General features: G+C 49.0%; 1 protein-coding gene across 3 annotated transcripts; it reads right to left on the reverse strand.

The window, feature by feature from the left end:
• Positions 1 to 2199: 2199 nt before the first annotated feature.
• CCM2L (CCM2 like scaffold protein) lies at positions 2200 to 23518 on the reverse strand. 3 transcript variants are annotated; one of them, XM_045162655.1, is made up of 11 exons: positions 23390 to 23518; positions 20838 to 21005; positions 18545 to 18628; positions 18269 to 18452; positions 16975 to 17435; positions 16768 to 16775; positions 14362 to 14497; positions 12176 to 12239; positions 9660 to 9789; positions 9024 to 9162; positions 4068 to 4199 (listed from the first exon to the last, which is right to left on the reverse strand). In XM_045162655.1, exons 1-10 carry the CDS (start codon positions 23417 to 23419, stop codon positions 9060 to 9062), a joined length of 1368 nt encoding a protein of 455 aa, XP_045018590.1. In that variant the 5' UTR covers positions 23420 to 23518; the 3' UTR covers positions 4068 to 4199; positions 9024 to 9059. The 3 variants fall into 3 exon arrangements, with proteins under 3 accessions (XP_045018589.1, XP_044783684.1, XP_045018590.1); XM_045162654.1 differs by lacking the exon at positions 16768 to 16775 and having other exon boundaries at positions 2200 to 4199; positions 18269 to 18449; XM_044927749.2 differs by lacking the exon at positions 16768 to 16775 and having other exon boundaries at positions 2200 to 4199.
• Positions 23519 to 27065: the final 3547 nt, after the last annotated feature.

Here is a 27065-nt window from a genome sequence, read left to right on the forward strand (position 1 = left end):
GAGTCTCCAGGGCCCCAGGTGGGAGGGACTTCAGTGGCAGTGCCAGTTGGAGACATTTGTACTGCCTGGCACTCGTCCACGGGGCAGGAGTGTCCTCAGGGGATCCAGCTGGCCGGGGAGTTCCATCCTTACACCACCCCTGCAGGTCTTTGGGAATCAGCTGTCCCTGCCCAGGGGGGTTTCCTGTCTTGCAGTGCCAGGAACTGAACAATGATGGGAAGTGACCCTGGCAGGATTTCTGAAGGCTACAGGAGGAAGTGTGGCCAGAGTCCCCATGCTCAGAGCCTGGGTCACCCCAGCCCTCAGAAACCAAAGGGTTACATGGCTTTAGTAAGAGGATAGTTCCGGGGTGGCTAGGGACTTCCTCAGGGTATGAGGGGAAGTTGCTCCATCCTCAGAGCTGTGGGGTAAGAGCTGTCTCAGTGCCTCTCAGCAGTCCTGACTCTGTGCCAGGCTAGGACTGTGGCCAATTTCCAAGCCCGATCCTTTTGCAAAGCCCTCAGGCCTTTAAGAGGGACCCCTATCTCTTTGGTCTCTGCCCCTTGTCAATGGACTTCCCCCTCGTGGCTGCCTCATTCAGGAACTTACCAGGACACCTCATGGCCTCAGGTCTAAATACTTCAGCCTCTGATCAATGTATCCCAAAAATAGGTAGACAGGATAGCAGAGCCAGTAGGAGCCTGGGCTCTGGGGTGAGCCAGATATGGGTCCAGATCCCAGCTCGCTGTGGATCTTGGGGGTCATTCACTTCACCACTTTGAGCTCCAGTTCCCTCATCCATAAAATGAAGACAAATAAATTTGAAAATACCGACATTAAAAATTTGTTCAGAGGAAGATACCACATACCAGTGGTTTGCAGTGTGGTCCTTGAATCATCACCATCATCCAAGTACTTGTTAAAAACAGAAGTTCTTGAACTTCCCTGGTGGTACAGTGGATAAGAATCCGCCTGCCAATGCAGGAGACATGGGTTTGATTCCTGGTCTGAGAAGATTGCACATTCCACAGAACAACTAAGCCTTGCACCTTGAGTACCGAGCCCCAGCTCTGGAGCCCATGAGCCACAACTCCGAGCCTGTGTATTGCAACTACTGAAGCCCGCGAGGCCTGGAGCCTGTGTTCCACAACAAGAGAGGGCACTGCAATGAGAAGTCTGTGCACAGCAACGAAGAGGAGCCCCCATTTGCCGCCACTAGAGTGAGCCCATGCCCACCAGCAAAGACCCAGTGCAGCCAAAAATAAATAAATATTTTTAAAAGCCACAAGTTCTTAGGGCATTCCTGGTGATCCAGTGGTTAAGACTTTGCCTTCCAGGGCACAGGGTGTGAGCTCAATCCCTGGTTGAGAGCTAAGATCCCACAGGCCTCGTGGCCAAAAACCCAAAATGTAAATCAGAAACAATATTGTAAAAAAATCCAATAAAGATAAAAAAAAATATTAAATAGGTAAATGCTAAAAACACACAAACACACACAAGTACTTGGGCCCCATCTCTGTTCTATTGAGTCAGAAACTCTGGGGTGGGGATCAGCAATCTGTGTTTTACAGAGCCTTCCAGGAGATTCTGATGCATGCTAAGGTTTGGGAACCACTGCCATAAATAAACTTAATAGATGGGCAAGGGACTAGGAGAAGATGTTTATAACAATATCCAACAAGGGATTAAAATCTAAAAGGTATAAACTACTCCTGCAAATCAACAAGAAAAAGACAGGGAACCCAAATGATAATGGGAAAAAGATATGAGCAGACAATACTGAAGGGGAAGCCTAAATGCCTGACAACTATAGGAGGAGGTTCTGAATCTCAGGGTCAATAGAGAAACGCAACTTAAAGCAACCTGATGCCACCTTACACCCAAATAGGCAAAAGGTTAGAAAATCAGATGATGGAAAAGTCGCTGATAACATGGGGAGACAGTATCCTTCACACACTACTGGTGTAGCCATTCTAGCGAATTTTAGCGAAAATGAAAACATATATACCCTATGATCTACTCTTGGGTCTAGAGCCCAAAGAAATTTTCACACAGCCCCACAAGGGTCATGCACAAAGATTTTCATCACAGTGTGGTTTATGGTAAGAGGAAATTAGAAGCAACCTGAGTGTCCATCAGTGGATACTCAGCTTGGAATATTTTGCAGTGGTTGGATGTAATAAGTTAAGTTTTTACACAGGAAGGAAACAACAGAATGAGTTTGTTACATAATACCATTTATATAATGTAAACACACACACAAGACATTATACATTTTATGTCCGGGGACATATATCAACACATAGAGATGGGTACCCATGGTGGGGAGGAGAAGGATTGTGGGGATGTGTGGATGAAGTCTGGGGAATATAAAACGAAGTAAGACATCAGTTCAGTTCAGTCAGTTGTGTCCGACTCTTTGCGATCCCATGGACTGCAGCACGCCAGGCTTCCCTGTCCATCACCAACTCCCGGAGCTTGCTCAAACTCATGTCCATAGAGTCGGTGATCAGAAGGGCCTTTTGTGGGTCAGTTATGACGGGATAGTCATTTGCCATGAACTGAGTATGAATCAGGGAACTTGCTGAATCCAAGCCCTAGTAATAATAATGATGTTACTTTAACAATGGTGATAATAGTACCTACCTCATGGTAAGTATCTTGTGTCTGGCCACGTAAAGTTCTACAGATAAATTTTAGCTCTTCTAGGCAATTCTCTTGCCTCTTCTGAGGGCTTCTTTCAGCCTCTGAGCCTTTCCTGAGGCTGTGCAAGTCCTGTCTTTATGCTGACTTTTCTCCCCCTCCAATTCTGTCTTTGGATTTCTTTGACTACTTGAGATGCGATGGCTGGTCTGCAGAATCTTTTCATTTGAACTTTGAGCATGGATGGAGTCGGGCTGTAATAGAGCTGTGAGGGGCAAGTCCTATTTTCTCCTCCCAAACTGTGAGTTCCCTGAGGGTCTTCCTACATCTCACCCTCACCTCAGTTCGTGTCCCATTGCACACAGCTAAAGACAGGTAAACTGAGTCAGAAAGTGTTCGATGTGGAAGGGAACAGCATTTATTGATCACTTACCACGTGTTAGACCTAGCACTAAAGTCTTGACCTTCAGTAATCCCTATGACCCCCTTGTGAGGTGGGTGGGGTCAGAAGAAAAAATGGGAGAGGCAGAGAGGCTAGGACACCTATCAGACAGGGAGCCCAGCCTGTCCTGCTCCAACTGCAAGATCTGAACAAGCAACTTGTTCATAGCCTTAGGGTGGGGGCTGGGACCCAGATCATGCACCTCTGGGTCGACTCTTGGTAGAAAGAAACCTCTATCCCACACTAAAGATCTAAGTCCATCTGCAAAGGGGAGACCCTGCCTCTTAGAGCTTCAGAAAGACCCTTTGCACGATTTAGTATGGCCAGCGTGAGGTAATATCTAAGGGGAATCAGGAGACTCCCTCCAGTTTCTTCTCTGGAACCTCAGTTTCTCAAACTGTAAAATAGGAAAAGAGGTCTTCAGGCTCGGGGAATTCTTTTCTCAACCGGCCAGCAGGTGGAGCACACTCCCCATCACTCGCTTGGCCTCCAAAAAGTTGCGGAGTCTCGAGAGTACGTCCAGAGGCCTAACCTTCGGGCTATGGAGACAGAGAAGTTCGCCGCCCTCCCTGACCGGCAGAGGGAGCTACTGAGCCCCGCTTAGGGTCCCGCCCCTGCAGGACATTCTCGTTACTGCAGGGACCCGGGGCAGGGGACCGGTAGGGACAGACCCCCGCCCCCGGAGCGCGGAGCCCCGGGTTGGGGTCTGGGGAGGAGATCCTGGGGATGGATCACACATACGCACAGACAAGGGCGCAAGAGACTCAGAGGCGGGAGTGCGGAGCCACCCGCTTGCCCGCCCTCTGCATGGATGGCAGCACAGGCTACAGGTAGTTGTCCTCGGCCGCGTCGCCCCCGCCCGGGGAGTCCCGGGCCTCTTCATCCGTGCTTTCGTCATCGTCGGGGGCCAGCGCCTCGATGTCGTGCGTTATGTCTGTCAGCAGCCGGTGGAAGGCCTGCGCCTCCGGCCTCTGGGCGCCGTCATAGCTGCGCACCGCTGACGCCGACGTGGAGCTCATGCTGCGCTTGATGCGGCCGAAGCTGTCGGTGAGGATGCCGCCCTCGCGGATGCCCACGCCCTCCAGGAAGCCTTCGAAGTAGCCGATGTCCTGGTCCGGAATGAAGGGCCTCATCCCTGCAGGTCGAGGGCCAGGGTGATTCCTCGGGGTCAGCCCTTCCCCTCCCACCTTCGCTGGAGGGCGGAGTTCAGATCCCCGGCCCTGCCACTCGCTGGCTGTGTGGCTTGCACAACTCTCTGAGCTGGAGAATAATGGTACAGTGCCCCGTACACATTTAAATGCTCACTGCATGTTAGCTTATTCTTGTTATCATTATTATTTCGATGGTTATATTCCTATTTATTCGTTATGTGCTGTGCTTAGTCGCTCAGTTGTGTCCCACTCTTTGCGACCCCATGGACTCAATGCTGCTGCTGCTAAGTCGTTTCAGTCGTGTCCAACTCTGTGCGACCGCATAGACGGCAGCCCACCAGGCCCCGCCGTCCCTGGGATTCTCCAGGCAAGAACACTGGAGTGGGTTGCCATTTCCTCCTCCAATGCATGAAAGTGAAAGTGAAGTCGCTCAGTCGTGTCTGACTCTTAGCGACCCCATGGACTGCAGCCTACCAGGCTCCTCCGTCCATGGCAGGAGGAGCATTTTCATTTCCTCCGTCCATTTTCTAGGCAAGAATACTGGAGTGGGTTGCCATTGCCTTCTCGGATGGACTCAATAAGTATTCTGAGCTTTACTGTCCTCACCTGTAAAGCGGAGGTAATTGCACCTATTCTCCCAGGCTGTAAGGATTAAATAAGGTTCTTAGCACACACTGGGCAGCCCATTTGACTTCTGTTTTACTTCTGTCACTACTTACTAGCTTTATGACTTATGTACTTTGTTTCTCTAAGCCTCAGTTTTCTCATCTGCAAAATGGAGGCAAGTCATAGTTTCAACTTTCAGTACCGAGCGCCTTCAACCAGATGATCCTTTGGCACATGCTAACAGCCAAGTACATGTTAGCTTATTAAAATGATCATTCCTGGGACTTCCCTGGTAGTCCAGTGGTTAAGGCTTGGCCTTCCAATCAAAGGAGTGCAGATTCAATTCCTGGTCTAGGAGCTAATATCCCATATGCCTCAGGGCCAACAAAACCAAAACATAGAAGAGAAGCAATATTATAACAAGTTGAATAAAAACTTAAAGAAAAAAAGGATGATATTCCTCTTACTGTTATCATTAGCCCTGTTCACTAGCTCCATGACCTTGGACGAGTTCCTTAGCCTCTCTGAATTTCGGATGCCTCGTGGGGTAAAATGGGAAGTGTCATGCCCTCTTGCAGCTTTGCTGTGAAGGTGAAATGGTAACACCTGTGCTCTCTTTTCTGGCTCTGTGACTGCAGACAAGTCCCTTCCCCTCTCCGCACTTTGGTTTCCTTGTTTGTCTCGTGGTTCTCATGATGTGGCTTTCAGTTCAGTTCAGTTCAGTCGCTCAGTCGTGTCTGACTCTTTGCGACCCCATGAATCGCAGCACGCCAGGCCTCCCTGTCCATCACCAACTCCTGGAGATCACTCAGACTCACGTCCATCGAGTCAGTGATGCCATCCAGCCATCTCATCCTCTGTCGTCCCCTTCTCCTCCTGCCCCCAATCCCTCCCAGCATCAGAGTATTTTCCAATGAGTCAACTCTTCGAATGAGGTGGCCAAAGTACTGGAGTTTCAGCTTTAGCATCATTCCTTCCAAAGAAATCCCAGGGCTGATCTCCTTCAGAATGGACTGGTTGGATCTCCTTGCAGTCCAAGGGACTCTCCAGAGTCTTCTCCAACACCACAGTTCAAAAGCATCAATTCTTCGGCGTTCAGCCTTCTTCACAGTCCAACTCTCACATCCATACATGACCACAGGAAATATCATAGCCTTGACTAGACGAACCTTTCTTGGCAAAGTAATGTCTCTGCTTTTCAATATGCTATCTAGGTTGGTCATAACTTTCTTTCCAAGGAGTAAGCGCCTTTTAATTTCATGGCTGCAGTCACCATCTGCAGTGATTTTGAAGCCCAGAAAAATAAAGTCTGACACTATTTCCACTGTTTCCCCATCTATTTCCCATGAAGTGATGGGACCAGATGCCATGATCTTTGTTTTCTGAATGTTGAGCTTTAAGCCAACTTTTTCACTCTCCTCTTTCACTTTCATCAAGAGGCTTTTGAGTTCCTCTTCCCTTTCTGCCATAAGGATGGTGTCATCTGCGTATCTGAGGTTATTGATATTTCTCCTAGCAATCTTGATTCCAGCTTGTGCTTCTTCCAGCCCAGCATTTCTCATGATGTACTCTGCATATAAGTTAAATAAGCAGGGTGACAATATACAGCCTTGACGTACTCCTTTTCCTATTTGGAACCAGTCTGTTGTTCCATGTCCAGTTCTAACTGTTGCTTCCTGACCTGCATACAGATTTCTCAAGAGGCAGATCAGGCGGTCTGGTATTCCCATCTCTTGAAGAATTTCCCACAGTTTATTGTGATCCACACAGTCAAAGGCTTTGGCATAGTCAATAAAGCAAAAATAGATGTTTTTCTGGAACTCTCTTGCTTTTTCCATGATCCAGTGGATGTTGGCAATTTGATCTCTGGTTCCTCTGCCTTTTCTAAAACCAGCTTGAACATCAGGAAGTTCATGGTTCACATATTGCTGAAGCCTGACTTGGAGAATTTTGAGCATTACTTTACTAGCGTGTGAGATGAGTGCAATCGTGTGGTAGTTTGAGCATTCTTTGGCATTGCCTTTCTTTGGGATTGGAATGAAAACTGACCTTTTCCAGTCCTGAGGCCACTGCTGAGTTTTCCAAATTTGCTGGCATATTGAGTGCAGCACTTTCACAGCATCATCTTTCAGGATTTGAAATAGCTCAACTGGCTTCCATCACCTCCACTAGCTTTGTTCATAGTGATGCTTTCTAAGGCCCACTTGACTTCACATTCCAGGATGTCTGGCTCTAGGTCAGTGATCACACCATCGTGATTATCCAGGTCGTGAAAATCTTTTTTGTACAGTTCTTCTGTGTATTCTTGCCATCTCTTCTTAATATCTTCTGCTTCTGTTAGGTCCATACCATTTCTGTCCTTTATCGAGCCCATCTTTGCATGAAATGTTCCCTTGGTATCTCTAATTTTCTTGAAGAGATCGCTAGTCTTTCCCATTCTGTTGTTTTCCTCAATTTCTTTGCATTGATCGCTGAGGAAGGCTTTCTTGTCTCTTCTTGCTATTCTTTGGAACTCTGCATTCAAATGCTTATATCTTTCCTTTTCTCCTTTGCTTTTCGCTTCTCTTCTTTTCACAGCTATTTGTAAGGCCTCCCCAGACAGCCATTTTGCTTTTTTGCATTTCTTTTCCATGGGGATAGTCTTGATCCCTGTCTCCTGTACAATGTCATGAACCTCTGTCCATAGTTCATCAGGCACTCTATCAGATCTAGGCCCTTAAATCTATTTCTCACTTCCACTGTATAATCATAAGGGATTTGACTGAGGTCATACCTGAATGGTCTAGTGGTTTTCCCTACTTTCTTCAATTTAAGTCTGAATTTGGCAATAAGGAGTTCATGATCTGAGCCACAGTCAGCTCCTGGTCTTGTTTTTGCTGACTGTATAGAGCTTCTCCATCTTTGGCTGCAAAGAATATAATCAATCTGATTTCAGTGTTGACCATCTGGTGATGTCCAAATGTAGAGTCTTCTCTTGTGTTGTTGGAAGACAGTGTTTGTTATGACCAGTGCATTTTCTTGGCAAAACTCTATTAGTCTTTGCCCTGCTTCATTCTGTATTCCAAGGCCAAATTTGCCTGTTACTTCAGGTGTTTCTTGACTTCCTACTTTTGCATTCCAGTCCCCTATAATGAGAAGGACATCTTTTTTGGGTGTTAGTTCTAAAAGGTCTTGTAGGTCTTCATAGAACCATTCAACTTCAGCTTCTTCAGCATTACTGGTTGGGGCATAGACTTGGATTACTGTGATATTGAATGGTTTGCCTTGGAAACGAACAGAGATCATTCTGTCGTTTTTGAGATTGCATCCAAGTACTGCATTTTGGACTCTTTTGTTGACCATGATGGCTACTCCATTTCTTCTGAGGGATTCCTGCCCGCAGTAGTAGATATAATGGTCATCTGAGTTAAATTCACCCATTCCAGTCCATTTCAGTTCGCTGATTCCTAGAATGTCGACATTCACTCTTGCCATCTCTTGTTTGACCACTTCCAATTTGCCTTGATTCATGGACCTGACATTCCAGGTTCCTATGCAATATTGCTCTTTACAGCATCGGACCTTGCTTCTATCACCAGTCACATCCACAGCTGGGTATTGTTTTTGCTTTGGCTCCATCCCTTCATTCTTTCTGGAGTTATTTCTCCACTGATCTCCAGTAGCATATTGGGCACCTACTGACCTGGGGAGTTCCTCTTTCAGTATCCTATCATTTTGCCTTTTCATACTGTTCATGGGGTTCTCAAGGCAAGAATACTGAAGTGGTTTGCCATTCCCTTCTCCAGTGGACCACATTCTGTCAGATCTCTCCACCATGACCTGCCCATCTTGGGTTGCCCCACGGGCATGGCTTAGTTTCATTGAGTCGGACAAGGCTGTGGTCCTAGTGTGATTAGATTGACTAGTTTTCTGTGAGTATGGTTTCAGTATGTCTGCCCTCTGATGCCCTCTCGCAACACCTACCGTCTTACTTGGGTTTCTTTTACCTTGGGCATGGGGTATCTCTTCACGGCTGCTCCAGCAAAGCGCAGCCGCTGCTCCTTACCTTGGATAAGGGGTATCTCCTCACTGCCGCCCTTCCTGACCTTCAACGTGGGATAGCTCCTCTAGGCCCTCCTGTGCCCGCGCAGCCACGGCTCCTTGGACGTGGGGTTGGTCAAAGGGTAAAGAGTGAATACTCTCAGCCTGGGCAGGGGGCTCACCAAGCAGGAGGAACTTGCGCCGGTCTCCGTAGAGCTTCAGCAGGCCTGCGCAGTAGTCCTGGATGGGCAGCCCCAGCCGGTACTCCCGAAGCAGCAGCGCAAACTGCTGGATCTCTGGGGGCCCCAGCTTAGTCCGCAACTGTGGGTGCACCATTTGAAATTACTCCCCTGCCTAAAAGACCCAGAGCTGGATGTATCCAGCCCAGCCCTCCTCTGAAAAGCTGACCTCCTGGGGGACATCCAGACCCCTTGGGCTGCATCTAAGAGTGGGATGTGGACTCAAGCTGCCTAATTTAAAATCCTGGCCCCTTTACTGACCAGCTCTGTGATCATGAGCAGATGATAACCTCCTTAACCCTTGCTTTCCTCATCCGCAAAGTGAGAATAATGATGGCACTTCCCTCTTGGGTTGTTGAAAGATGAAAGGAGATGATAGATTATAAGTGCTCAGAACAGTGCCTGGTATAAAGCCAACACTCACTGCTAGCTGACATTCATTAAGGTCTTTCATGGCTGACTCCGTTTACTCTCCGAATGTCATGCCCTGCCCTGACCTCTGAGGTCTTACACTTCAGTAATGCCCAGGATTGTTCATGATTCCTGAAATACCTGGCCACCCTGCCTGCCCCAGCTCACCGTGACCATGTAATCCTGTAACTGCTCGAGGCCCAGGCCGCTGTGGTCGCTGCTGCTGCAGTGGGAGCCATGGAAAGAGGGTGTGGACGTGCCGCTGTAACAGGCTTCAAATGTGTCCTGGGAGCTGTTGCTGCAGGAACAGAGGGAAGGGGCCTCACTCCCCCTCTCCAGCTCCTCTCCATGCGGTAGGCTGAAGGTGGGAGGGAACAGCCATCCATGCCCTGGGACTGAGCCCTCCTCCTGGACCCCATTTTGGCCCTCGAGGTCTCCCGTGATCTGGCCCTGCACCACCTCTCAAGCCTTGCCTCACCCTTGCTGCTTAGGCTCAGGCCACCTGTCTTCTTGCTTTTCCTCTAATACTCCAAGTGCCTCCTCACCTCTGGGCCTTTGGCCATGCTATTACCTCGGCCTGGAATGCCTCTCTTTCCCTGTTGTGTGCTCAGCTAACTCTTCCTCATCATTGCATTTTAAAAGTCACCTCCTCGGGAGAGTTCTCCCTGATCCCTCCCGACCGGGTTAGACCCTCTGTCCAATATGATCACAAAGTCTATAAGTCTACCCATGACATGGAGGCGTTTCCAATCCCCCCGCCAAATGTCCCTTCTAGCCACTCTGTCGCTCACATCCTCTGTCACAGCCTCAGTGGCCTCCTGGCTGCTCCTCAGCCTCACCAAGCATATCCTGCCTCAGCCTCCTTGCACTTACTGTTCCCTCTACCTGGAGTGCTCTTCCCCTTTTTATCCATCAGATCTCAGTTCAAGCGTCGTCACCTTGGAGAGGCCCTCCTGACTCCCCAGATGAGGCAGGGTTTTTGCAGCCACTCTCTGAGCTTCCCAGTAGTGTTTCTTACTGTTGATGCTTATTGCTACTAAATAATGATTTCACTGTCCTTTGCCACACTTGCAAAGCATGCATGACCAGGGACCTTGGTTTTCTCTGTTTGCTGAGTACCTCCTCTGTGCCGAGCACAGGTCTCATTCTTGCCATGCTCCCCCTGTATCCCTAGCACACAGCACAGCACACAGGGATGCTGAGGCAGGATCTGCACGGTGAGTCTGAGGAGCAGCCAGAAGGCCACTGTGGCTGCGACAGAGAGTGTGAGGGACAGAGTGGTTAGAGAGGACATTTGGTGGGGGCATCAGAAAAGCCTCTGTGTCATGGGTAGGTACAGAGTAGGTACTCAATAAATATTGCTTAAATAAAAGTCAGCCTTGGGCTCTGCCTCCCGGTCTCTACGTTGTTCCAGAACCATCGTCAATGATTAGCTCTATAGAAGCAGTGTAAGTTTAGTGTGGACTCTAAGCCTACTTGGGTTCAAACCCCAGGCCAACAACTTACTAGCTTCTTGACCTTGTGTCAAGTTACTTAACTTCTCTATTTTTCAATTTCTCTAGCTATAAAATGGGATGATAAAAATTGGTGTCATTGTGAGAAATATAGGTGTTCGAGTTATGGACTAAGCAATAAATAAACAGTAGTTACTGTAATGTTGCTATGTTGATTTTTAAAATGAAGTGCATTATAAAATAGCCCTTGGCACATAGCAAGTTCAAAAGTTACTCATTGTCACAATTGTTGTCTCTCTAGCATACAGCAGATTGTTTAAGGACTGGCCTAAGGGTACACAGTATTAGGCAAATATATTGCTGCTAAAAAGTTGAGGAGGGACTTACCGGCAGAGATTTACCCTCATCCAGTCAAAGGCCTTAGCAACAGAATTACGGTGACCAACGTGTCTCACTTTTTCTGGGACTTTCCTAGTTTTAGTACTGAAAATTCCATGTCCTGGGGAACACCTAAATCCTGAGCAAACTGGGGTAGTTGGTCACCCAAAATGGAACCCTGGACAATGTTCTCCACTGAGACTTTGTAAAAAACCCTGTTTTCCAGTCCTGCTTATGGCTAGCTGTGCCTATGAGACCATGTTCTGGCTGACAAGATGTAAGCAGAAGCCATCAGGTGGAAATTTTAGCAAAGAATTAAAGACCTGCTGTGATGGTTGGAGCTATTACTACTATTTTGGCCCATGAGGTGATTTGGGGGGATGAAAGCAAGTGTTAGGGAGGCTGGAAAGATATGTCTGGGTCCTTGATGACCACAAGGCCATGAACTCCTGGTCTGCTTTATGTAAGAGAGAGGGGGAGGGGGAGGAAACTCTTGTTTAAGCGGCTCTTTTCAGAGTTTTCTATTCCATGAACCCAAAATGATTTTTTGGTATTGGTTGTGATTTTGGCCTCTGCAGGCCACTGAGTGTCTGGATGACTGGGGAAGAGCAGCAGGGTCCTGTGGACCTAGTTCTGGCCTCTGGCTGCCTTATCTCTCTCTCAGGGGTTCGGATTCTATCAGCTCACTGGAGCCTCAGGCTCAGAGCCCAGTATCTCAGCACAAATCAAAGTGGAGTCACTTTCCCCCATCCTCTCTTGCCCACAGGGTCTCAAGAGTGCCCAGAGGAGCAGTCCTGTTTGTGCAGGGACAGAAGGGACCAGAGTGGGGTCCCTGGCCAGGGCAGTACCCACAAGGAGCTGCAGCAGCTGAAGTCAGCGTCGTAGGCATAGGTCCCGTCAGTGCGGCAGCTCTCACCTGGGGGCAGCAGAGAGAGAGCAGTGAGTGGTGGCAAAGCAGGGACCAATATCCCCGGCTCCCCGAGGCCCCAAGCTCAGCCCCACCCTGGAGTAAAGCTGGCGGCTGGAGCAAGGATGGCCTTGTAAGCAATCGTACAGGAGTTAGCTTACACACTGAGTGAAACGGGCAGCCACTGGAAGATTGTGACCAGGATTCCTGCCCCCACCACCAACACAGAGACAACCTTGGGCAACCCACCTGTTCCTCCTGGCCCTCACCTTCCCCAAGGTTGGGACAACACCATCTTCCTGCCTACTCATGGGGACCTTGGGGAGAGCAAGCCAGGGAACAGTTGCTGTAGGGTTTGTAAGCCATATATGTTTGAGAGAGAGAAAAAAAAAAAAGACCTTTGGAGGGAAGGAGGTCAAAATCATGAGGAGAAAGGAGCACCGGGTACAGAGAATTTGCTCTGTACCTGACCCTGTCACCCCAGTGAATCCAGGTACTGGCCTCCCCCTTGGCTCACTTGGTGGCACTTCCTCAGGATACTCCCCTGACTTTCCAGGTCAGGCTGGTTTCTCATTATACATTTTCATACTAGAGTGTGTGGTTGCATTTTATTTGTGTAACTATTTCTTTTAAAGTAGGTTCTTTTTCTTAAAAAAAAACAAAAACAGGATTTCCCTGGTAGTCCAGTGGTTGGAAATCCACCTGCCGATACAAGGGACATTGGTTCGATCCCTGGTCCAGCAAGATTCCACATGCTGCAGGGCCACTAAGACCATGCACCTTGAAGCCTGTGCTCTGCAACAAGAGACGCCATCACAATGAGAAGTGTGTGCACCACAACTAGAGAGTAGCCCCCGCTTGCTGCAACTAGAGGAGGCCCACAAGCAGCAGTAAAGACCAGTATGGCCAAAAGAAATATTTTTATTTATTTATTTGAGTACATCGGGTCTTCCTTGTGGCACACGGGATCTTTAGTTAAAGCATGCGAAATTTCAGTTGCAACATGTGGGATCTAGTTCTCTGGCCAAGGATTGAACCGGAACCCCTGGATTGGGAGCATAAAGTCCTAGCCATTGAATCACCAGGGAAGTCCCTGTGTAACAATTTAATTACTGTCAGCTGATTTCAGCAATGCAAGCCTCCGAGGGAGGACCATGTCTGATTTTAGTCACCAGTGCATCCTGGGGATTAGCAGGATCTAACACTCAGGTGTTCAAGAAATATTCGTTGAATTATCTTATTTATTTCTCCATCATCCCTGGGAGAGTCAATGAACTTTCCCAGATTCTCAACAACCACAGTTCCCACAGATGGGAGTGCCTCCAGGAGGAAAGAGCCCACTCCCTGTTGCTGGAGCTATGCAAACAGGGACCACCCTGAGGGGGCTGTGGCTGAGGAAGTTCACTTTGGGGCCTTGAGGGAAGCATGGAGAGTGAAGCTGTTGCATATGGAAGCTTTAGAATCAGGTGCACTTGGGTTTGAATCCTGACTCTGTCATTTGCCAGCTGTGTGACCTTGAGACATTTATTGACTGCTCTGAGCCTTAATAGCCTCATCCATTAAAACTGGATTTATAAGGCCTCAGTTCTTTCATCCATTCAGAAAATACACCTTGAATGTCTGGCCCTGATCATCCACTAGGAACAGGGGACACAGTGGTAAACAGGACAGATGAGGTTGTTATGAGGATTATAAAACATGTGGCACGTTGGGTCTGTGCTTGGCACATAGCTGGTGCTCAGCAAATCTCTGTTGATTTCATTTGCATTCCAGCCCTTGACAGCATTCAAGGACCAGTCTTGAAATCTTGGTTTTGACCTAGAGTCCTAGTAGGGCTAGATGGCTCAGTAAACAGACAATGCCCCTGGGATGCCAAAATACAAAAGGGAGAGAGAGTTCACCTCTAAAGGGCTTATTATAAAGCTAGGCTTGAGGTCATTATGAAATTGGACATTTTATTTTAGCTATATATTGGGGGTACACTGTAATTGCTGTAGAAGTCAGGACCCCTAAAGGCTTTTGTTGGCCCCAGTCTTGGGACATATCACCCCCTACCCTGCCCCTGACCCCCACCTCCTCTGGCCTTTCAGGATGATTCACAGGAAGGTTGGCCAGGAATTGGAATACTCACTGCGGCTACAGAGCCATGGCCGTTCAGGCGTGGATGTGTAGTGGTAACCGGCCCGGTCCACACACTCAATGCTTTGGTCCCCGTAGATGATCTGGAAGACCTGACAGATGAGGGCGCAGGACTCCTCAGCAGCATCCTTGTCCAGAGAGGAGGACAGAGCTCAGTCCCTCTTCTGTGATCAGGATGCCCCTGCTTCCTGAAAACGCAGTGTGAGCGGGCTCACAGGGGCACACACTCAACTATGGGCGACTTTAGAGCCACTCTAAGGTCATTTTCCATCAAAATTATCTAGCTGTGCTCTGGGTGGCTTCTATAGAAATAGCCACTTACTGGTCTTTCTAGAATCCTGTGAAAACTGTAACTCTCGTGCTCTGAAAAGTACACACAGGTACCCCCAGTTTATGGGAGAATTATGGGCCTTCCTGAAGCTTATGCTAAATTAAATTAAGTTTACACGTAGGAAGCTGAAACCCAGAGACTAAAGTGATTAGCCAGGGCTAGAACCCTGGTATCCTAATACCTAGTAAGAGGAGAAAGAATTACACGTATGAAAATGTTAGGCTCAACATAGTTATTGTGCCATATTTAGATGTGAGCTTCCTGGCACCCAGGGCAAAAATGGAAGCAGGATGAATATATAAACTTCAGTCCCTGATAGAAGGAAGGCATTTAGGTTCTTGGGTAAGACTGTTTTGAGATGGCGAATTTGAAGAGGAATTTGCCTCTTTGGTTTACCTCTTTAAGTAAGAGATATAGAAAGACAACTAATGAAGAGTCCATCTTCATGAAGTCATTTCTCATTTTGTGCTTCTAAAAAAGTCAGCCCAGGGTGTAAATTAAAATGTAACCTCAGGATAGGTATTTTGGGATGAGGGAGTGAAATTATCATTAAACCAGGATTGATCCTTATAATAACCCTATCAAGTGGACAGAGGAGAGGGGATCCTTATTTTATGACAGTGGATAAGTGACTCACACAGCAGGCTCATGGCTTTGGTTAATATTGGCACCCACGTTTTTTGACTCTAACTCCTGTACCCTTCTTGGGACCATGATGCCTCAGATTGGAGGCCAGAGGCTCAGATACTCCCGGAAAAAAAGCCTTATTTATTTACTCATTCTACAAATTATTACTTATTTCCACTGTGTGGCAGGCACTGTGCTGGGTTCTGGAGTCTCAGAGGTGAATTAGGTAAGGCCTAAAGCCCTCCCAGCCTAGTGGAATAAACAGGGCACACTGGTACCTATGCCTGGAATGGACTTTCTTGGCTCTTTGCCCTGCTGCTTCCTTCTCTCTTCCACATTTCAGTTTAAAAGGCACAAACTCACTTTCCCTCTGAAAAATGGATCTCCTTACTCCTTATCATTTCAAGTTGCCTGTTTTTTTCTTGGTCCCTATCACAACATATTCTAATATATTATGAACGAATCCATCTACTCAATATATTTATTGAGCAGCTAGGAAATGGCAACTCACTCCAGTATTCTTGCCTGGAGAATCCCGTGGACAGAGGAGCCTGGTGGGCTATAGTCCATGGGGTTGCAAAGAGTCGGACATGACTGAAGTGACTTAGCATGAACGCATACATATGCCAGGCACTTTTTTAGGTGCCAGGGATAAATGAGAAAGTGTTTCGAGTCAGCTCCATAGCCTGAGTTTACTGGTTACTATCCACCTTTCTTTCTAAAGAGGCACCCTGTCTATTTTGTTCACCACATGGGATTTATACATAGGGGGAGTTCAAGACCCTGGGTCAGAGAAAAAGCTTACAAGTCTCAGGGTTTGAAGGTGTCTGCTAGACAGTGAGCTCGCTAAGGGAGGACACTAATTATGTCTTGTTCATTTCTGTATCCATGGCACCTAGACCAATGCCTAGCAGAAGCTGGTACTCAATGAACATGGTCAAATAAATAAAAGCAAGGGTGAATGTGGAGGATAGAGGGTGGGGCAAGAATGGCGGGAAATCTTATGCTTTGGGTGATGACCATTGTTACCAAGAACACAGGCTCTGAACTTTTGGGTCCCAGTGTTGAAATCACCGCCTGCTTCCTGTGTGACCTTGCACAAGTTGCTTAGCCTCTGTGTCTGTTTCCTTCTCTGTAGAATAGGAGTGATGGTAATATTTGCCTCTAGGGGTTAACGTGAGAACAAAATGATTAATACTGGTTTCCTGTCTGGCACAGGTCGGGCACTCAATTCGTGCTGGAAATTACTGTCCTCATGATTCTTACTGTGGTAGTGCGGAGACTGACGACTTTGGGGAAAGAGGAGGGCTGGAGGAGAGATTAGATCAAGTCTGGGCCATTTTGAGCTTTCATCCCTCCGGGACAAGTAAGGGGAAGGTGTCCCTGAGGTGTCCCGGAGCTGGAGGGTAGAAGCCTTTTGCCGTTATGGCCACACAGTACCTGAAATCCTGGGGAGTAGGGCCAAAAGAGAGAGATGAAAAGGGGCGGGGGGACGGGGGAGTGGGGGCGGAGGGTTGCGGGGGTGGGGGCGGGGGGGCGGGGACAGAGGGATGGGGAGCGGGAGGGGGCGGTGCGGAGGGATGGGGGCGGGGGTGAAGACGTGCCCTGGAGGCAGGGTGCAGGGACTCAGGGTGCCCTCGGGCTCACCCTGTTGGCCACAGCCAGAATGACCAAGTTGCAGTAAGCGTCGGGGCTGGGGTCCTGCGGGTCGAGCGGGTTGGGGCCCGGGTGACGCCGCTCCCAGCTGCCACCGCCGCCACCCGCCTGCCTCCGCTCCCAGCTGCCGCCTGGCTTTCCTGTGCCGCCGCCGCCGCCGGCGTGCCGCCTCTCCCAGCTGCCGCTGAACGTCTGCCGCCGCTCCCAGCTGCCCGACGCCCGCGCCCCGGCGCGCTGGCGCTCCAGGCTGCCGCCGCCGCCGCCCCCGGCCCGGGCCTCGGCGCCTGCGCCGCCGCCCCACGCCATCCGCCAGTCCAGGCTGCAGATGGTGTGGCGCCGCTCGGTGGTGCCCACCCGCCGCTTCTCGGGCGCCACGCCCGGCGGGCCCGGGTCGCGCCCCGCCCCGCCGGGGCTGGCGTCTACGCCGGCTGGCACCGGGTCCACGCCCAGACCTAGGAGAGGTCGGGTGGCAGTCAGAGCAGGAGATCCAGGCTAAGCGCCCCCTCTCCCGAGGCCAGCTGAGGGTCCTGACCCGCCGCTGCGGGATGGGGATTTGGGAGTGAGTCCCCCGGCCCCTGTGCTCAGGACGCACCCCTGGCTTCAAAGTCAGGAGGCCCGCCCCCGCCCCATTCCAGGTCCCTGCTTTTGGACCCCACCCCTCAGGCTCCACCCCTGCATCTGGCCTTTCCCAACCACCCCACCCCATCCAGACGACCCTCGCCTCGGACACTGCCGTCTGGTCTGAGTAGTGGTCAGGCTATCGCCTCTCTCTTTACTGTTAATCTGACCCTGTTCTTGGTTTCGGGAACCTGTCCTTGGATCCAAGCTTCCCTTCAGCCCCGCCCCTGGCCTCAGGCCCCGCCCCTAGTTTGGCAGGGTCTCACACCTCCCACCTGGTTTCTCAGCCGCGAGCTCCGCCCCCCCAGTGTACGGCTCCGCCCCTAAGTGAGACTCCACCTCTTGCCCCAGGTACCCCCACCCCCCAGCCTCAGAGTTTTGCTACCCATTAATCACGCCTTCGGGCCTCAGGATTCTGGCTTCTCCATCATTTCCGAGATGGTGGGCCAGGCCTCCCTCCTTTAAGCCTCAACACTGGGCTCCCTCTTCTTGCAAACAGCCGTGCCCTATCCCTAGTCTCGGGGTAGTTTGGTCAGGCCTTTCCATCACCCCATCCTCCAGCCTCAGGCCCCGCCCCTGCCCCAGGCCACGCCCATTCCTAGATGTCGGGCCCGTTCTCTACCCCTTCCCCTCCCCACCCTGCCCCGCCAGGCCCCGCCCACCGTACCGGTCTTCAGCACCAGCAGGTGCAGAGCGTCGTCCTGCAGGTAGGAGGCGGCGGCAATCTCGTGCGTGGGGATACGCAAGATAAGCTCCTCGTTGTCGCGCCAGGTGAGCAGCAGGCAGCGGGCCGACAGGCTCAGGATGCTGTCTTGCTCCGCCGTGGTCTTCAGCGGCAGCTCCTTCAGCTGCTGCGGGGTGGGTCGGATCTCCTGAGTCCCGGTGGCCACGGGTGGGAAACGTAGGGGACCAGACCCTGTCCTCCCCTCTCCCGGCGCCTCACCCTGGCCGTGTCCAGCAGCTGCAGGAGCTCGTCCCGGCTGGAGGGGTTCAGTGAGGAGGTGACCCAGGTGAGGTGTCCCAGGAACTGTATAGAAATGGGGTGGGTGTGGGAGGTGGTGGGAGAAGGGCAAAGGTCACCTTGAAGCCGCGGAGGACCCTGACCTCACTGACACCGTAAGGGTAGACTGAGATAGAAATATCTGAATTAATAATAATGGCTTGGTTATAACTGTTATTAAAGCGATCCTAGGAGCCATAGTCCTGCGAGTTTTATGCACTCATTCATCCTTACTTTGAGGATGACAAAACTAAGGCACAGTCAAAATAAATAACCTGCCCAGTATTATCTATAATAGAAAGGGTGGAGCTGGACTCCACACACTAGAACCCACACTCTCACTGCTCGCTTATTTTTGCTAATATAAGCTTATTTTATGAGCATACAGTTATTTAACTATGGCAGAAGCAAAGGTCACTGTAATAGCTTGAAAGAACAGGCCACTTGCAATTTCCCACTTGGCCTGAGTGGCTCCTGTTCATCCCAAGCACCCATGTCAACAGGCCACTGGCCTTCTTTATGATCTTGTTGCAGAAATTAAGTGGGAAGGAAAGAATATTGTATCAAGTTAGTATATAATTTTGTCAGAAAAATAAGTAAATAAATCATTCATTCTTACTTATAGCTTAATGTTATCACACTTAAATGTCATTAAGTGTAAGAATTAACTTTTTTCATTATTTTTAGTCTTATTCTTACAGGTGAATTCTACCAATCATACCATTTCTCTTCTTTTTATTCTCTATAAAGTTTCAGTCCCCAGTTTTTTAAGTGGATTTGTTAGCTTTTCCCTTTATAGGGTTGCCAGATAAAATACAAGATGCCAATTAAATTTGGTTTTCATGTAAACAGCTAATTTTTTAGTTTGTTTTTAAAGTAATTTTAGTCTCATGTAACACTGGGTATATATTAATACTAAAAAATACTCATTGCCTACCTGAAATTCAAATTTTTAATAAAAACTTTATTGAAGTATAATTGATTTACAATGCTTCAGGTTTACAGCCAAGTGATTCGGCTGTATACATATATAATATATATATATATTCTTTTTCATATTCTTTTCCATCATAGATTATTACAAAATATCAACTATGTTTCCCTGTGTTATACAATAGGTCCTTGTTGTTTATCTATTTTGTATATAATAGTGTGTGTTAATCCCAAACTCCTAATTTATCCCTCCCCCTACCAAAATGTAAATTTGACTGGGTGCCTGTTTTTGCTAAATCTGACACTCCTACCCCCATATCGATCTTTGTTGGGTATGGGTAATGAGGATTCTCCACTGCTCCTTCATGGTGTGCATGAAATAGAAGTAGAGCCCTTGAGTTGGCCCAAGTCCCTGTGACTTGCAGAACTGGCTTCCTTTAATCTGGACACCATCCAAGTAGCAGTAATGTCACTGCAGTAAAATCTCACAAGATGGACTGGCTTTTCAGTGCACAGGGCACCTTCCCATCTGCTTTGCCCTTGGGGTATAGACTTTGAGCCCCGTGTTGAGATGGGAACACTGAGGCTGAGCAGATGGAGGTCACTTGCTGAGGGTTCCCAGCAGAGTGCACGTGCAAGGCTGGGTTGACTCCAGGCCTCTTTCCCCTGAGCCTCCCCTGTGTAAGATAAGGCTGGTCATAGGTTGGTGTGCAGGAGAGGTAAAGTCTTTCCTGATGGGGTCCAGAACACGCCACCCTAAAATATGGCACCTCAGCACATTGACTATTTTAAGCTGAAGGAGTCAGAGGAAACGACAGCAGCAGGAAGGTCATTCAGAATTCCCCTGCATCATCCTTCTTCCCTGAAAGCAGGAAATAAATCTCCCTGGTGAAAGGTACCCTCTTTTCAGAGTACCAGCAGGAAGGGAGACCTCCTTATCACCAGAGACAGGGAACTGAGGGCCGAGAAGTCTGTATAAACAAATCTTGTTCCTCCTTTACCATGTACTACCCCTACTCCGAACCTCTCTGCCTTGTCAGTTCTTCACAGATTTATTGTTTCTTTGTCCAAAATGTATTAAAGTTTCCTGCTCTAGTCACTTCTCAGGGTCTTCCATTCTCTTCCTGAACGTTCTCATGTACATGTGAAAATTTAATAAAATGTGTGTGCTTTTCTCCGGTTAATCTTTGTTCAGTTTAAATTTCAGACCCAGCCAGGGACCCTAAGAGGGTCGAGGGAAACTTTCCCCCTAATTTGTTGTCCCCAGATCCTTCCCACCCCTCCCCCATCATCCCACGCATACCTTGACCTCTTTCTCCAGATAGTCACAGAGCAGAATCTGAGGGTCGATGAGGTAGTCGGGGGGATAGAGGGGCATTGAGTGCAGGGGGCGGCGGCTCACACTGCTCCGACAGGCTGCCCGGCGCGCAGCCTTGGGGAACACCAGCCTCCGGATGGGGGACACAAAGCCCTGGGGGAGGCAAGGGCATGGGGGTAAAAGCAATAATAATAGCCACTGACTTGGTCTTCTCCAGCACCAGCACTTATACGCAGCCTTGTACTTATATTATCTAATTGCATTCTGACAAAAACACTGAAGGGAGGGGCAGGTTACCTCTGTGATTTCCATTTTACAGATGGAGAAACTGAGCCTCAGAGAGAGCTAGTAAGGTTACCAGCTAGTGGCTGTAGAACCAATAGTTCACCCTGGGCAGTTTGGCTCCAAACCTTCATTCTAAATACCCAGGTGAGGGAGTTTGGGGGAGAATGGATACATGTCTGTGTATGGCTGAGTCCCTTCGCTGTTTGCCTGAAACTATCACAACATTGTTAATTGGCTAACCCCAATACAAAGTAAAAAGTTAAAAAAAATAAACACCCAGGTGACAGTAGGAACCTACCTAGGCTGGGGCAAGTACAGAAAAATATTAACATCCAATCTGGCTGAATGGTAGGTGCATAGATATTTATTAAGCTATTTTCTATGCTTTCCTTAATATTAGAAATGATTGATTTCTAACTAATGATACTGTAGTATAATCCAGTGGGCACCTGCATAAAAATGGCCTGGATCTAGATTGAAGGAGCAAATTCTAGGGCCTCAACTCAGCCCAACAGAATTTAAACTCTCAGGAAAGTGTGAGCACTGATCTAGAGCAGTAGTGCTCAGTGTGTGGTTCCTGGGTCTCCTCCACCAGCAGTAGCAGCATCACCAGGGAATTTAAGAGAAATGTACATTCTTGTGCTCCATCCCAGAACTATTGGATCAGAAACTGGGATGAGACCCCCATGATCTGTGTCTTAACAAGCACCCCAGGTGATTCTGATGCCCAGTTAAGTTTTACAATCAGTATCATGGAGCCTGGATTAAGTACAAGGAAGCTCTGAGGAATGAGATCAAGCAATCTGGGAACAAGCATTCCAAGAAGAGGGCACAGCATGTGCAAAACCCTGGGGGCTGCAAGGGCTGGATGAGCACAAGCCTGGAGAAGATGTATTATAGCCATTTCGCTGTAGCCGAATGATGAGCTGAACAAGTCATAGAGGGCTTGAATGTTGGCTATGGAGCCAGCACTTTATCCCATGTATGGGAGTATGTGTGTATGCCTGAGTGGACCGAGAAAGTAATTGTTTTGCCTGTGGCCCTGAATGGTCCAGCCTTGCCCAGTTCTCCAACTTTATCTCACTGCCCCTCATTTCTGTCCTCTGGTTCTAGGGCCATCTTTCAGTTCTTCCTACTTGCTATATTCCTTCCTCCCATGGAGGGGCTTTGCACTCAGTTTCCCTGCCTGAAACATTCTTTCCTACCCCCTTTCCTTCCACCTATCAGCTCAGGCTGACCAGTCTAAGGTTTAACATTCTCCCAGCACTGCATATGGAGCCTTTTATACAATTTTACATTAATTGCTTTAAAAAAATTAATCGCTGTCTCCCTCACTAGACTGTGAGTTCCAGGGAGGGAGCAGGGACCTTGTCTGACTTTGCTCACAGTGCATCATTACCAGCACCAGGCATGGTGCCTGGCACATAATAGGTACTGAATAAATATCTGTAGAAGGAAGGAACCAAGAAGCAACAAGCCCTATGTCTTGGCTCCCTTCGGAGCTCTCATAATTCATATGCGAGCCTTTTCAAACAGTTGGATCTTGGTTTCCTGGGGGAAGAGGGTTTGGTGGGGATGGGGTTGGGAGTTGGAAGCCCAGAGGCTTCCTGGACCCCAAAGACAAACAGGTGAGATGCCCAGAGAACCAGACTAGAAAATTTCTGAGAGTCAGGAAGAAGTAAAGATCTAGGGGGTTGGGGAGTGACCCTCAGGCTGAGGCCTTTGGAGCAGAACTGGTCCTTGTATAAAGATGGGGAGAGGCCAGGCTCAGCTAGAACCTGGCAGGAGGAGGAGATAGGTGTCCCAAGCCCAGATAGGCAGCCTTGTAGCACAGACTTGCCCTACCTGAGGTCCTTCTCCCTGATGAGGCAAGGAGCAGGGGAATGGGTTTGCTTGGTGTCTGTTTTCCTGTCTGTCCTTCGGTCTGAAAAACTGCAGAGGGGAACCCCCAAGAACACCAGGGAAGCAGGTTGGGAGTGTCTCCCAGACTAATCTGGCTGGCTGGATTTTCCTGGAAGGTACCTGTCCGTCTGTTCTTTCCTGGCATGGCAGAGGCCACTAAGAGCAGGGAGACTGGTTAGAGTGTTTGAGCCCAAATGTCTGGCTGCCCGAGGGTGGAGAGGAAGGTCTTTCCAAATAAGAAGAAAGGTGCTCCTGAACACTCACTGCCCATCACCCCACCCCCAGGCTTCTCATTTCTCCAACTCCGGGTACACTTCTCTACCCCGAACCCTTTCCAAACCCCTACCTACCTTTTTCCCTTTCTTGACTTCATATTCCATGGTGAAGCGTCCCCTCTGCTCCTGCCACCCTCCTAGCCACCCCTCCACCTTCTCCCCCCACGCAGTTTCTTTGTTCTTTTTCCTGCCTGGTCGGAAACTCCACCAGCCCTGGAGTTCCTGCCCCTCCCATCTGATAGTGAGCGGCAGAGTGAGGGGTGGATGAAGGATGCAGCCTTGGAACCCTCCAGCTGAACAGTGGAAGCCCAGTCAGAGCAACAGACCAGGGAGAAAACCCCAAGATCTCCAGCCCGCAGGCTTGCTACTGAGGGGGCTTGGGAACTGACTAAGGCTGGGAAGTGTCCTCTGAATTTAGAGGCAGAAAATCCCAGATTCACCCCCACTTCTGCCACCGACCTTGCTGTGTGACCTTGGCAAGGCAGGTGAGTTCCCCTTTTCACAGCCTGTTTCCCCCTCCCTTTTATAAATTAGGGGTAAACATTGCCTTCCTCTCTAGGCTACTGTGGTGAGAAAAAAAATGAAAGAGTGGGTGGGCAAATGCTTCATAAACTATGGAATATTGTGTGAAAGCAAGTTATGATTTTAAGAATTAATCATTACCAATATTAAGGGAGGCAGTATGCATGGGCTTCAGAGATAGGCCGCTTGAGTTTGAATCCTGGCTTTGCCACTTACTAGGGTTATGACCTTGGGTCTGTAACCTCTTGTGCCTCCATTTCCCCATTTGTAAAATGGGTACAATATCAGCCTGGCCCTCAGAGTGAACTTGTAAGAATTAAACTCACTTAGAAAAACTCCTGGAACATGTGAAGTACTGAATAAACATTAACTCTTCACCTATCTGTGTATCTGCGTGTTCTGGGCTGTTTTACTGTCTCTTGAGAGAATAATACTAGGGAAGCAGGGCTCACTTTGTGGTTCTGGACTGAGCCCTTTATTTCATCTCACTTATTCTTCGCAATATTGGTGTGCCATTATTATATGTGTTGTGTTTGTGTGTATATTAGTCGCTCAGTCGTGTCCAACTCTTTGTGACCCCATAGACTGTAGCTGCCAGGTTTCTCTGTCCATATAATTTTCCAGGCAAGAATACTGGAGTGGGTCACCATTCTCTTCTCCAGGAGATCTTTTCAACCCAGGGATTGAACCCAGGTCTCCAACATTTCAGGCGGATTCTTTACCATCTGAGCCACCAAGGAAGCCCTATATGTGCTACCCAGATTTTTAAAACAGACTCAAGTGCAGAGGTGAACCCAAGGAGGGCACATAGTAAATGAGACGAGGGCCTGGAGTTTCTGCCTGGTCTGGCTCTGATCTGAAGCCTGGTTACTTACCTCTCGGGCCTATGCCCTCTGCGTGGCCCACCCAGAGCAATGGGAAAGGTTCTGAGTGATCCCTCCTCACCTTGCCCCGACCACTCGGTTCTAGAGAACTAAGCCCTGGAACTGATTTGCTACATAATGCAAGCAGGCTGCTTATTGTAACCTCTCTGGGTCTCAGCTTCTTCATCTTTCCACTGGAAACAATAAGCCCCCAAACTCTGTCCTGCAGTCAGAGGTATGACAGGAGAGATATCAGGCCGTGGATAAGAAGGCAGTTGCAAACTGTGAAGTGCAGGGGCTCATGCATAGGATTGTTTGGGAAGTTTTTTTTAAATACCCCAGTATGCCAGGCCAGTGCCCGTGGGAGCAAAGTTCATAGCTGCCTACTGCCTCTGGGTGTGAGAGCTGCAGAAGACTCTCAGACACCAGCCTTCCCTCTGTCTCTTCCTCCCTCTTTCGGAGGTGGGGAAATGGTCCAGACTGCTCAGTGATAGCTCACACAGCCACCCTCCCTGCTCCCTGACATCCTGCCCGTCATGTCCCTACAGCAGGAAGTGAAAGCCTCTGCCTGCGGGCTAACAGGAAGAGGCCAGGATGTACTAGCCAATCCCTGACCACCCTGGACACCACCCTCCCAGTTAACCCCTGAGCTGGTCCCAAATTCCCACCCTCAGATGGCAGCTGGGAATGAGACGTGGTCTCTTGCTCTGGCACCTCCATGATGGCTTTTGCAAGCCTTTTCTTCTCTCTGAGCCTCACATTCCCTCTGTGTAAAACAGGGACGTCTCTTATTCCTGGATTAACTCCAAACATCCGGGAACTTCTATGGAGCTCGAACATGACCAGTGTTCTGAATGCCACTCAAAACAACAAACCATCTCTGTATTCTCTGCAGTCCCTGCCCAGGACCATGAACATGTCAGGTGCTTAGTACAAGTCAGTGGAAAGTGTTAAGTGTTAGTTGCTCAGTTGTATCTAACTCTTTGTGACCCCATGGACTGTAGCCCACCAGGCTCTTCTGTCCATGGAATTCTCCAGGCAATAATACTGGAATGGGTAGCCATTCCCTTCTCCAGGGGGTCTTCCCAACCCAGGGATGGAACCCCTATCTTCTAGACGGTCTCCTACATTGGCAGGTAGATTCTTTACCATCTGAGCCACCAGGGAAGCCCAAAGACAGGTGGACCTAGGTTCAAATGTGTATGACCTTGAACAGATAGTTTCTCTCTTGGAGCCCTAGAATCTCATGCATCAAAAGCAGAATAATGATACTTGCCTCAGGAGGCTGCTGCAGGAATTAAATGGGATCAGAAGCATACAATGGTAACACTTAATAATAAAGCTGCTTGTGAATCAAAGAAGAGGCAGTAAAACAAAGTCTGTGCCCTGAAGACTTGACAGTCTTGGCAAATAGAATTCACCTCTTTTGAGGCATCTCCAATTGATTGGCAGGGGCTGCCCTGGAGTGCTGATTATAAAAACCAAATCTCCCAGTGGAAAGGGGATTGCCAAGGGATGGTGAGTGGGTGGGTGGAGGATGTGGCAGCCAGTGAATATGCTGACCCTTGATCTAGTGAGAAAGAAAGACAGGCAAAGAACTCTGACTCGAGGCAAGCAGCTTGTTTGGGGAAAGCAGAATCGAGAGCCATTCACCAAGCCTGTGGCAAACGAACCGGGGTTTGAAGGGAAGCAGGATTTGAAGGGCGTGTGTACAGGAAGGTCACTCCAGGCAGAAGGAATGGTGTGAACAAACAGTCAGTGCCTGAGACGTGATGCTTTGAGCTGCTAAGAATAGACTATCCGATCAAAGGTGGCTTATACATAAAGAACATTTATCATCTCCCAAGACAAAGCCCAATGATAAGTGATTTCAGGGCTGGTTAATTGAGCAGCTCAAGAATGATATCAAGTGGGAGGGGAGTTTAGGGGAGTTGAACTGTGGTGTTGGAGAAGACTCTTGAGAGTCCCTTGGACTGCAAGGAGATCCAACCAGTCCATTCTGAAGGAGATCAGCCCTGGGATTTCTTTGGAAGGAATGATGCTAAAGCTGAAACTCCAGTACTTTGGCCACCTCATGCGAAGAGTTGACTCATTGGAAAAGACTCTGATGCTGGGAGGGATTGGGGGCAGGAGGAGAAGGGGAAGACAGAGGATGAGATGGCTGGATGGCATCACCGACTCGATGGACGTGAGTCTGAGTGAACTCCGGGAGTTGGTGATGGACAGGGAGGCCTGGCGTGCTGCGATTCATGGGGTCGCAAAGAGTGAGACACAAGTGAGTGACTGATCTGATCTGATCTGGGTATAAATATACTTATGGCTGAGTCCCTTCACTCTTCACCTGAAACTATCACAACATTGTTTGT

The sequence above is a fragment of the Bubalus bubalis genome, chromosome 14 (assembly GCF_019923935.1).
Source record: "Bubalus bubalis isolate 160015118507 breed Murrah chromosome 14, NDDB_SH_1, whole genome shotgun sequence".
Lineage (NCBI taxonomy): Eukaryota > Metazoa > Chordata > Mammalia > Artiodactyla > Bovidae > Bubalus > Bubalus bubalis.